General features: G+C 34.7%; 1 protein-coding gene across 1 annotated transcript in view; it reads left to right on the plus strand.

The window, feature by feature from the left end:
• The window catches only part of LOC115453502, a 94,769-nt gene that overhangs the window by 59,663 nt on the left and 21,857 nt on the right, over positions 1–13,249 (plus strand). Inside the window, exons 3-4 of the mRNA XM_037437965.1 lie at positions 6,584–6,761; positions 7,439–7,578. Of these exons, the coding sequence (XP_037293862.1) occupies positions 6,584–6,761; positions 7,439–7,578 (318 nt within the window). The remainder of the gene's footprint in view (positions 1–6,583; positions 6,762–7,438; positions 7,579–13,249) is intronic.

The following is a 13,249-nucleotide window of genomic DNA, read 5'->3' on the forward strand; positions in this document are numbered from 1 at the left end:
TGACCCCTCAGCGCTGCAGTCGTAATACAACTACACCGACGCAGTCATTGTCTATACATATTACGTTACATTAAAGTATTTAACATTTAAACTTCGTATCGTCATTCTATTTCTGATCGATATCTCTCGACGCATGGAAGTTATAAATCTCGTTTATAATGTTTACCCTCTACTCGTTTGATGATATTGATCCCGTGGGAAATCAGGGATCATCCGTATAACTTTAGATACTACTTCCTTTCGGTCACTTCCGGTTACTGCCTTACGTTTCGGTTTAGTGGTAATGGATTTGGGTTATGGTTCTGATCACGAATTCTGGGAGATTATTTATATGAGCATTAAAAAAAATCCGAATTCATATCAATTATACTATTCTCCCTTTCTTCTATTACATCGTGGTGGAAGTAGACTCGGCAAATCTTGGAAGAAATAGTTGAGCCTCTTCTGTGTTCAAAGCTTAACACTAAAAAGGCTTTGTTTTATAAATATTTACATGTAAGTACATAGTCTAATAATAATTAAATACATTTTCCTTTACACTAGATCTGATATGGTATGTACTAACAAAATATATAATATATAATTATCTAAAAGACCGTATTATGTTATTGATTCCCGAAAGAACGCCGATGAAATTCCGTCTTATAAAATTTTCTACCTCGAAATAGCAAGTAAAATTTTTCATCTAAAATTATTTTGCCGAAATAAACTTTGCTCTTTTAACATTAAAGCAGTAGAATTCTACAGAGACTTGTCCATTTCCATGAAAATAATGTTCACGAAATAAACGTTTCGAATTTTATAATAGAGCAATAGAATTCCACGTAAAACGGAGGTCCTTTAACACCCTGATCCTCTGTTCTTTTTCCAGTACCTATTCCTTTCATAACGGGCTAGTAACGCAAATTTTATTGTCATTTAAACTAAAATCTGTTTATAGACCACGATAATCTTTGGGGCTATTCAAGTATTACGTAACGCAATTTGGGGGGAGAGCGGTCTTGTAAAATGTTATGATGTGTTACAGGGGTAGTAGGAGGCTTTCGTACAAAGCGTTATGGAAGATGTGTTTATTTTTTAAAACAATAACAGAAGTATTTTAGCGACTTTCCGGTATTTTGCGTAAAATAATTGTGAATGTTAGAAAAAAAATAACTTTATATAGTTACATAACTTTTGGAGGGGCAGGCGGGGGCGTACAGGAAAACGTTACGGCGCGTAACATGGGAGGGTGGTGGGTTCAAAAATCTTCAAAAATTACGTTACGTAATACTTGAACGGCCCCTTTTACAATCAAAAGAATCACTTGCCTTTAAAAATAACATGTAAAAACATTTTACCAATCCCAAACCGCCTTCAATAAAAAATAACCATTCAGCTAACTAAGCCTAAACACCTAACCGGCTTTTAAAAGCTCGTAACATAAAAAAGCCTGATATCACGGATTGCGTCTCAAAGGTGAAATTCGGAGGTATCCACGATAAAAAGGAAAGGCACATTTACATTCCCTTTCACAGTAATCGAAATGCGATGACATTAAAGATTATTCGTGTCGGATAGTTTTGATAGAACGTTTGATGTAGAATATCGTATTGTATCTTAAAGATAGTATTGAGATCTGAAGACGATTATTACTTTTGGCTTTATTGTGTAGTGAATGAGATGATTGGAAAGCGAGGCCGCGGAATCAATATCTATAAAGAGTTATCCAATTGCTAAAGACAAATAGTTTTATAGCGAGATTTCAAAGTTAGGGTAGAGATTAATAGTTCACGATAACTATGAATAGTACTTATTTTAAATTAAATTAGGATAATTTTTATATTATTATGTTACAATAAAGCTATTATAATAGATATTATACTAAATATAGTAGATAGTCAAAAGTAATTTCTAGCAATGAGAGCGGCATTAACTAATAAAAGAACCAGTGGCGAAGCGTCCATACTTGATTCCTATCGGCTTCCCCTTTAGGTTTATTTACGTTTTTCTTAGATTTTGTTTTGTTTTAAATTGGCCGCGATATGTTAACTAAAGCATTTTTTTCCCTCGGTTTACCTTATGAAAAATTTTACTCTTCGTTACTGATAAAACTATAAATATTACTCGATCTACGCCGGCCTAACTCCAAACTTTTGTGATCATTATAAGCTAGTATTGCAGTAACACTATCCTTATAGTTGTCAGGAACTAAGTACAAAATTCGGTGACAAAATATACCCTTCAGTACACTTTAGTAAGTAGGCACGAATGTTGAATGTATTCATTCAAAGTTCATATTCGTGTAAAATAGTTTTGATAAATGGTTAGAGATAAAAGATCGTATTGTGTGGTATCCTTACGAAATATATCTTAGAAGGGGAATGTCTGTTACGTTTTATCTTTTATGTTTACTACGCACAACTGAAAATGAATATTGCGTAAAATGTACGTTTGTTTTTCCCTTGTTTTCTAGAACTCTGAGGGTCGGAATTGAATTCCAAGCGGAATGATAGCTCTTACTAATTGTGACTAGTATTTTTTGTAGAACATATATCTACTGAAATTCAGTAATAGGGTAGAGTGGTCACGGTTTAAATTATTCTTCACGATCGGAATTATGATAAAAGACAAAAATATTTTACCTGTATATTGTATAAAGGACAAAAGGCAGTTTTATAAAACGTATTATAACAACAAAGTGTCACAGTGTGTATTTTTAATAGGCATTCCAAAACACACTTCTGCTCTTTTGAGGAAAAGAAAACAGAAAACCCTTTTGTATAGAATCTAAGCTCTTGTAGCGTGTTGTGAACAATTATGCGTAGCGCTGCTACGAAATGTCGTAGCACTTAGCTCGTAGCGAGCGTAGCGTTGCGCTACGCTATAGAATTCTCTACAATGGTGACTACTATGATTGTTTATGTGCTTTATAATGGTAAAGCGTACATTGTGAAGAGCTTTTAAATAAATATGTTATATTATTTTACACATTTTACACAAACATAATGCTTTTACAGTAATATATTGTCGTAGAGTGTTCCAGGCAATATTACTTTTAAAAAATAAGTAAAATATTTACTTCTCGGGTATCGTGATTTTTAAACACACAATACTCCGATCCGAATAAAGTACATAAACATTATTTCAGTGCGGCAATCAGATAACAAAGTATCTTATTTCCGTAGGCGCCGGTAATCACATACTACAAAGTGACATCATGAAGAACTGTAGTAAATTTAACATATAAGAGATATTAACATATTTATAATAAAATATGATGATGTATTTTAATGTCATTGTAATTGTCTACAATTTGTAAGATTTTGTAGACAGTTCATGCATACACCTGCGTCATCGCAAAAATATTGCAGTGAAACACTTAAACAACCTCGAAGTTAAGGACTATATAACAAACTTCCATCTTCCTTTATAGTAACACTATAATCCAGATACACTACCAAGAAAACAAACCAACGAACACTGGAACCATCAGCTCTACATACAAAAAGTTAAACTCTATGTTCCGCTTCATCACATTTATTGTTCAAACACCGGGATTTAGGAATGATTGGCGCGTGTTTGACGCGGGTGACGCCTGAAGCAACTCGCCTGTTGAATAATTCACCACTGAATTATGACTATACGCTCGACGTATTCGTTTTAATTTTTCAAAAGTATGCTTCTGTAACTGTGCTTTTAGTTTGGGGCCGTGAAATGAGCGTTTTAATTATGTTAAATGTAGAAAATATCGAAGATTGGTTTTATAATATTTTTGTGTTTTAGTGTAATAATAATCACAAATATGCTTATTAAGATATACAATATTATAGACTGCTTTTATTTTTTGGAAGTTGGAATTACTAAAAAAATAAATAAATTTAATATATATAGTTTAGTGACCCTCCTATCATATATAATAACGACAAATAAATTATTAACATGCGAAAAATAAACGGCGGCGTATTAATTTATAAGAAACCCGACGTGTCAAATAATGAGACGTCTACACACTATTACTCCTCTGATTTGATTCCCTGTATTTACAAAAATAATTAATTACTCTAAATTAAACCAATAAAATGGAAAACCATACCACGAACATTAAATAAATGATTTTTAATTTTATATGTGACGAACCGATCCCTAAAACTAAGGCTCCGATTTAAAAAAGAACCTTCATTAATTTACACCATTCCCTATTAAGAAGCTACGTTGTTCCTGAGTGCTGTAAGCTACTTTTTATCACGAAAATGGCCTTTAACGCGAAGCTAGCACTATAATATTTATGTTACGACCTATCAGCCGTTTCCCTGGCCCCATCCTAGCATACAGTATGTAAACTCAATTATGAAGCGCGCGCGTTTTTCCCTACGAGTCTGTGTATTTTTTTCATGTTTATCGCCGATGAAACTTTCCACGGATTTGATTCCGGAAGTAATGGAGCGGAAAATGAGCTGATATCTGTCATGAGCCTCTGTTCTAGGTTTATTAATTTACGGCATTTGATTTTCTATTGAATTTGTGTAAAATATATACTATGAATAAAAATTAAGGCCGATGTTACAGCATAGGTTGTAAAATAGTTAGATATTTACATTTCACACACAAACACAAACGCACGCACACGCACACATGCAAGCGTGTTTAGTTCAGACGTAATTTCTATGTTTCTTGCCTTTGTTTTATTTTTACTTTTATTTTATTTTATATTGGGCACAAAATATTATAATTGTAAAGGAAGGTACTGTTATCCTAAAATACAGGTTTTTACTTAGTTTAGGAAACAGAACTACACAGATTTCTAACTAATTTCATTTATACCTTTGATTCAATGAATAAAAATTTGACAATATTAATCGCTAGCAATAGTGTAAATAACAATAGGCTTTTGGCTTACGTATATACCTTGAATACGACAGAACATAGAGAATACGCGTTAACAATTAACATGTAATAACTCCATACAGGTTTGACGTACGCGTCTGCTCGGAGCATAGCGAGTTAGGGCGGAATATTGATGACATCATTTACATGCACAGATTTAGCTGTCTAGAAATTCAAATCATTTTCTGCTGCCTCGTTTATTATGGAGTTTTAGCGCAGTACTATTTGCGTCATTAGTGAATAACTAGATTAAGGCGTGGTGAGCTGAATCACCAAATTAAAATACTAAGCTATTATAGAAATTGTACTACCATGCGTTGTGATTTTGATGATTTTCGTAATACAATTGAATGATGAGAAGCAAGCATTGCGTGATATTGCGGTAGTCCCTACGCTTAAGACATAGATTTTGTGGTCCATTACTTACACTGACTTAAATGGGCCTCACATTGAACATATTTGTGCTGATACACAGGTATATCGCGGCGTGTAGTTTGCCACCACTGTAGAAGAACAGATAGTTACGTTTCTCTGTAGAAGGGGAAGATCTCTAATCAGGCAGATGTTACGCCTGATCGGCCGCTGCCCGTCCAACGTTTCTTATTCAGCGGTGGTATATATACTGCGCATCGCGCAAATTCTGCTACCGTAATTCAGGATCGACTATCGCCATTTAGTGTAGTTATTGAGCATTATTTCCCAATTTTCAATATTCATATTGCATTTCCAGTTGCTTGCAGGTGGGGTAAACACTAATTGTACCACAATTGTTGAGTAGCAACAAACAAATTGATAGTAGCTGTCCAAATATATCTTGCATATGAGAAATTTAGCAGCCAGCTAATATTACTTCCAATGCCTAACATTTTGTTAAAGTTGAAGGAAACGTCTCTAGATTTAACATTAGATCATGAATGAAATGATCTTTTATGCTCTACACGGAGGCGACTACCTTGTCTCACCTTGCATGAATTATTCATGCCAAACCTGTCTTCGTGATGTAATGGACAGAAACTACAAGTATCTTGCAAATATTATGGATGTAAAAGTTTGAGGACACGTTTGTATATTTATTTATTTATTTAATGAGGTACACCAAAAGCATACATATCCTTAGAGCTATAAAAAAATGCGTGTTGACAATTGGCCGATATGCATGCCACTTACAGGTAGACACAACTTCACAAAGTAAATATAATGTGACTAACAAACATTAATACTTATGAGGAATAAAATTAAAATTTTATAAAAACTTAAACATAATAGGAACTTATAAATAATAAACATTAAACAAAGGTATTAACTATATAAATATTTTTTATAGAGATCATTACATCTATTAGTGCGATACGGACGAATTTACAAAAAAGAAGGCTTATCTAAAACGAGCGAGCGAGTATGCGAATATTTATCAGAAGTAAACTATATAGTAAACAGTTTAACATAATATCAAGTTCTTTTACAACTAGGCTACCTATTTGTTATTCTCGATAGGTAGATAGTGGGCGTTTTACTCCGGAAAAGAAGTAACCAAGAAATGGAGCCGCGAGCTACAATATGTATAATAAATTTGTAAGTGTAAAGCCTAGTTGGGAATGAAAATTGTTGGAGTAAATGCAAATACCAGTGCCACATAGACAACTCACCGGTCAGCGTAGATCACTAGTGCCTAGTCCCCTTTCTATATCCAATGTATTAAATAAATGTTTGTCCACAGTACGAGACTCGAGCGTTCAACAGCAGCGGGGTGGTGGTGACCAACAGCTCCTGTGACCTGCAGCAGTGCATCATCACGGTGCGACCAGACCGCGGTACCGCCAAGTTCACCTGCGAAGTGTCCAGCGAGGGTCCAAGGTTCGCTGTGGACAGGCGGTCTGCCAACCTCACACTAGCTGGTAAATTTTTTATATAAATGAGTCAAAATTAATGAGCACAATTTTCTATAAACGTTAAATGTAGGTACTCTGAATTAAAATCGCTGCGTGGTTATATATAGCGCTAGTCGTCATAAGTGACTGATGGTAAGTCCCTAAAAGCCTAGTTATGATGATCATTGAGCTGATAAAGCCCAGTGGCTATAATGGTCACTTATTAACGGACGAAAATAATCTGCAACAATCACATAAGCGTAGTCTTTTGACTACGCTTATGTGGTTTTCCACATCTATAAGTCTTTCGTGGATATCAACAGAATATCAGTCCCACATTTCTAATAGACACTAAAAAACCTTTAGTGACTTAAAAATACGTTTCAGTCTCTGTCTACTCCATCAGCACAATTATCCATCCATATATCGTTACATACAAACAGAGTGTATTGCCATGTCTGCCTAGACACGATAAACTCAAAAACTACTAAACGGATTTCGATGAAATTTGGTATAGAGATAATTAGAGACCCTGGGAAGAACATCAACTAAATTTATCTCGGGAAAATATACGAGTATAGAGGAACTTTTATGCTGAAAAAATTACCATGCAAGTGAAGCCACAAGCAATGGCTAGTAGCAAATAATTATTAAGACTATTTACATGCGAACCACTTGCTCAATGGTAAATGTTTTGTTCCCAGTGTTACCAGAATACGACCCACTGATCACAGGGCTACCAACCCTGGTGCAAGTGGGGGAGCAGGCGCTGGTGAACTGCACGTCAGACTACTCGCTGCCATCAGCCACCATTGACTGGTTCGTGGACTCCGAGCCTCAGGAGGTAAGCTAACAAAATTTTATATGGACAATATTTAGATACTCTTTAGAAAGGAGCAGAATAGTCTTACAAGTAAACGTGTTCTATTCTATCAGGTAAAAAATGTTGAATCATTAGTACCATCAGGTTTCTATAATGAGCATTATCCAAATTGGTCGGAGCAACTGCCTCAATGGCGTAATTTTATTACGGTACCACTCTAATGCTAAGGTTTCGGGTTCAACCCATTGGTCGGGTTAGGTTCGGTACATAGACAATTTCCTATGTAATATTTTCACGCGGGAGAAGCCGCAACCAACACCTAGCAGAAATAATCAATTCTCGGTGTCTGGTAGAAAATGCTGGTAGAAGGCATGTAATTCATAAAAACGAGTACGAATAGGTAATTCGACGTAATCCATCAAAAGGCTTGTAATAATTTTTAATTAGATCTTAATGGATACTCGTTTACCATACGCCTTTGTAACTGTCTTCTAAATTGTAATTAACTTCTTATTTTAATTATATAATGAGCTCACATATTATGCTCCGTTTAAAAAAAGTTAATTGTATATACTATCACGATGTTTCTTCCTATGTTTATTGCAACAAACTTCTACGCCGTGCTATAATAATAGCAGCATTCATGGGCACCGTGAGAGGAGTGCAAGGGGTTCCACTGCAACCCTTTGTCCGGAACAAATAAAAAAAACACTGACAATGAGAACTATTGACCTCAAAGGTTTTATCATTGCTTAATAAAACCTTTAAGCACGTAAAGCCGTTGGTCCTGCGCCTGATCTCTCTCCGTTAATGTGTGCTTGCCGTCTCACTGAACTATGAGAGTGAAGGAACAGAGAGTGCAACTGTGTATTACGCACACACTTGTGCACTATAATATATCCTGCATAGCTGGCTGATCTCCGTTGAGATTGGCCGCCGTGGTCGAAATTCGGCTAGGAGGAGGTTATCATTATTACTTAGCATTTACAAATACCCTCGCGACTTTTATTTAAAAATATATATGTAGGGAATTTACCAGCCAGTTATCAATTTCTTCCAAAAACTTAATTTTTAAAGTTAGAATTCGTACAAAACAAAAATCTTTTCATCTTTCATCGTAAAACTGCCAAATTTGACAACCTACTGACATAAGAACAAAATATGGCACTGACAGCTAACAACGTAAAAGGGTTGCAAAGAGAACAACGAAAATTAATTATATATTTTTTTTCTTAAATGTACTATATTCTTAGTAATTTTTCCGACATATATATTTAATGGCACTATGTAGTACCTATTAATAATGTGTAGATGCAGATACGCCTCCCGAAAAGTAATCTTGACGGCGCCCATGGCTGTATTTTATTATTCTTTGTACCACATAAAGAAGTACTTTTTAATTTCTAAAGAAATCATCATCAGCCCTGTATTATATACTCTCCCACTGCTGGGCACGGGCCTCCTCTGCTACTGAGAGGGAATAGGCCTTAGTCCACCACGCTGACCTAGTGCGGGTTGGTAGACTTCACACACCTCGAAAATTCCTAATAGAGAATTTCTTAGGTATGCAGGTTTCCTCATGATGTTTTCCTTCACCGTTAAAGCAAGCGATAATTCACAAAGAATACACAAATGATTTTAAAAAAGGTCAGAGGTGTGTGCCCTTGGGATTTGAATCTGCGGACATTCGTCTCGGCAGTCCGTTCCACACCCAACAAGGCTATCGCCGCTTTTAAAGAAAGAAATATCTCCATTAAAATGTTTAGAAATGACATTAAGCCTTCAACAGACTTGAAGCCCTATCTCGTTACTAACTGGTTTCAAATTCCTCCCACGACTTAATATAATTTATTTGGAACCCCTCGGTTTAATTGTCTGCTAATTTGAATATTTCCAAAGCATATTTCATTTAACCCTGGCTTATTCAGGTCGTCTCTATACGAGTCCTGGGTGTGACCGATTTGTTAAATTTAGGACAGAACTAGTTTTTACTAACATTAAAATCGCCTTTTAAACAATTATCAGGACTTATCTATGCAACCGAAATTATTAAAAAAATATATATATCAACGGTTAAAGGCTAAATTACTTAGGCCATTTTTTCGAAAAAAATTACTAGGTTAAAAAACATAGAAGAGATTGCTGATTTTTAATATGTATGAAACTTATGTTGTATATCGATATATACAATCCAATTGAGGACCTCCTCCTTTTTTTTAAAGTCGGTTAAAAATAGGTTAAAGGGTATATTCGTATTTCTTTGAAGGCAGTGTGGTTTTATCCACAAACAGATTATTGTCTTCAAAATTAAGACCAACGTGATCTCATTTCATTAATATTATAAAAATAATATACGAAAATTTTTGTAAAAGTTTGAATGTTTGATAGAAGTAAATGCAAAAACAGCTGAACGGATTTAGATAAAATTTGGCACACAAGTAGACCATGTACTGGATTAACACATAGAATATTTACTATCCCGGTAATTTGTTCCCATTGTTCGTTTTATAAATGTCGCAAATGTCTTATAGGCGACGTTATAAATAATATTTTAGGGACTCTTATAATGGGAAAGGCTTTTCATACGGTGTCGCGAAAAACATCTAGCATTATTATAATATTGGAGTTTAAAGAATAAAATCCTTTTAAAACTATAAAAATAGGCAAACGAATCTGGCAAGTCAAAAATGACATGGCTTCTGTTGCATCTTGGGCAACCTCATATATACTATTACTAGCTGACAAGACAGACGTTGTCCCGACTTAACTATGAATTTGCAGCGCGCATTCAGTCAGTCGCTGACAGTTATTTCAAACAATTGACAGTTGTATAAAATTAATATATTCGTTAAGTTTTTTTTTAAATTTTCTAATTTTCGGCGCAATTTCTTGATCTTTTTCTTTCATAAGAATCTTCTCCTGACAATAATAAACACAAGAAAAAAAGTTGTGAAATCGGTCCAGTCGTTCACGCGTGATAGCGTGACCAAGGGAAATAGGGATTCATTTATATATATATATATATATATATATATATATATATATATATATATATATATATATATAATAATAATAATAATGTACGCCGTCATTCAGATACAGTGCACAAACTTCCACGTCCTAAAAAATATGGTATCTGATACGACAGGTCGCGAATTCAATTCCCATAAGTGTGATCCGAGTAAATTGGTTCCTAGTACGTGAGCATTGAACGTCTACCCTTGGGATGAGACGTGACTGCATACTCTTTTCCACTACGACATACTGATTTTCTTCAGATTTACTAGTTATCAGTAGTGAAAGGTGAAATTTCCCCAAAGAGGACTCAAATGCATATTAACACCTACATGTTGTGATGTAGGTACTCATATGCATAAATGTGGTCTGCAAATCGTCCTAATGATGATTAGATTCTACACAAGTTCTACAAAAAGGGAAGCCGACAGGAATCGGGCTATATTGACCCTACGCCACTCCTAGTTATAGTTGAGTAAGTATAGTCAGTGTATTTGTGCTTTGAGATTCAATAAAAAGGATATTATGAGTTAGAAATAAAAATAATTTTAACAAAAAATTAAACCGCCTTCAAAAACCACTCAAAACCAAAAAATAATTTCACATTACAGTTATTTTTTATTTTTATTTTATTCAAAAGGAACAGAAAACAGTTACACATTAAATAAGTAAAGGGTAAAGTTACACATGTACTGCATTAATAAACATGTAACCAACAACACTGTTCACAGTTTAACAGAAAACTTTACAAAGAAGCAACAGACGTCTGTAAGTCATAAGTATGAGAAAATCTCAAGCCTGCGATATTCAGTTTAAAATACATTAGTAAAAAGTAAGTTATAAATAGATTTTTTAAATTTTTGCTTTGAAAGTGAGAAAATATCAACGCTGTGGAAATGCGTATTATAAATTTCGACTATTCGACGGGTAGGCGCACGAACCCCGGCATTGGTCCTGCATGCGTCCATGTGGAACAGCCTCGGCACGCGCACCTCCCGTCGCATAACAGTCCTAGGTACTATATAACATAACTTATTTCTTAAATCTATACAGTCAAATCTGTTATGGCATATACCATGTAGCATCATTGCAGTAATAAGCAAACGTCTGGATTGTAGATTAAGCATCTTGTGTTGAATTAATAGCTGCTCATACGGGACATTTGATCGAAAGCATTTATAATTAATAGCGCGTATAATTTTTTTCTGGACTATTTCTAATCTATCATTATACTTGTCGTAGATAGGATTCCAGATCGGTACAGCATATTCTAGTTGTGATCTTATTAACGTTTTATACAGCAATAGAAAAGTAGAGGAACGAACGAAATCACGCGAGGATCGCATAACAAAACCAAACATCTTAAAAGCATTACTTACAATAATGTCAATGTGTTTATCAAAGTGCAAAGAGGAGTCCAGCGTAATTCCTAAATCACGAACAGAGTACTTTATTTAAGAGTATACCATTTAAGGAGTAGCTGAAATGGATTTTATTATTATTTTTAGTAAAGGATATGGAATAACATTTGGGAAGACTAAGAAAAAGTTTGTTGTCACGGCAGTAGTTGTTAAATAAATTGAGATCACAAGAGAGCAGTCTTGTGTAGTTTTACAAGCTTTATATATTTTTACATCATCAGCATACATTAGAAATTTCGAAGAAATAAAACATTTTTTTACGTCGTTTACATATATATTAAATAGAAAAGGACCTAAAATAGATCCTTGAGGGACTCTTGACTTGACTATAATTTGTTCGGATTCAAGACCGTTAAGGACAACTTTTTGAGTTCTGTTGAAAATATATGAGACAAACCAACGAAGTAAATTGCCACGGATCCCATTGAAGGCAATCTTTTCCATGAGTAGTTTGTGTAGTTTGCAGTAGTTATATATTGGATACCAATTTTGGAGTCGGTGCCAAATTAAAATTGCTAGTTAGCTATATTTGTTGCTTAGTCCATCCATGAGCTACATTTCTTTCAAATCAATTAAAAGGAGTAGGTTCGCGTATACTACTAACAAACATACACAGTGAAAGGTGTAATACCAAGCACATGTATGGTGTTTCATCTTTTTCTTTCCTCTTTTTTCGGGGCAGGGAGTGTAATATACCCACATTTGACCAGCTATATGTAACAGGGGAAGAATTCGGGTAGTGTACAGTTTACAAACTTAAATATTTCCTTAATAGCTTCCATTTGCTGTGCTGCGGCGGTGTGTTCATCTCCGGTGACGATCTGACTTGCTGACTTTGTACGCTGGCAGCACATTGTTTTCGTATATTTGTTAATGTATTTATCTAGCTTAACTAGCAATTTTAAGTAGGCACCGACTCCAAAATTGGTATCCAATATATAACTGTTATGTGAAATTATTTTTTGGTTTTGAGTGGTTTTTGAAGGCGGTTTAATTTTTTGTTAAAATTATTTTTATTTCTTGCTTTTTTGTGTTAGTAAAAAATAGACCGTCTCAATGGCGTAGTTGTGTTTCGCTCACGATACGACTATCGCGCTAAGGAGTTACACCTCGGCCTACCCCTGAAAAGGGTAAAAGGTGTGATGCTATATATATGTATGTAAGAAATTAGATTCAAGCAAACCTAATGCAAAAACACAACTGTTATATTTGGCTCATAGTACAACTATCGCGCTGTGGTGTAACACCTCTGCCTA

Source organism: Manduca sexta, chromosome 12 (genome assembly GCF_014839805.1).
Source record: "Manduca sexta isolate Smith_Timp_Sample1 chromosome 12, JHU_Msex_v1.0, whole genome shotgun sequence".
NCBI classification, from domain to species: Eukaryota; Metazoa; Arthropoda; class Insecta; order Lepidoptera; family Sphingidae; genus Manduca; species Manduca sexta.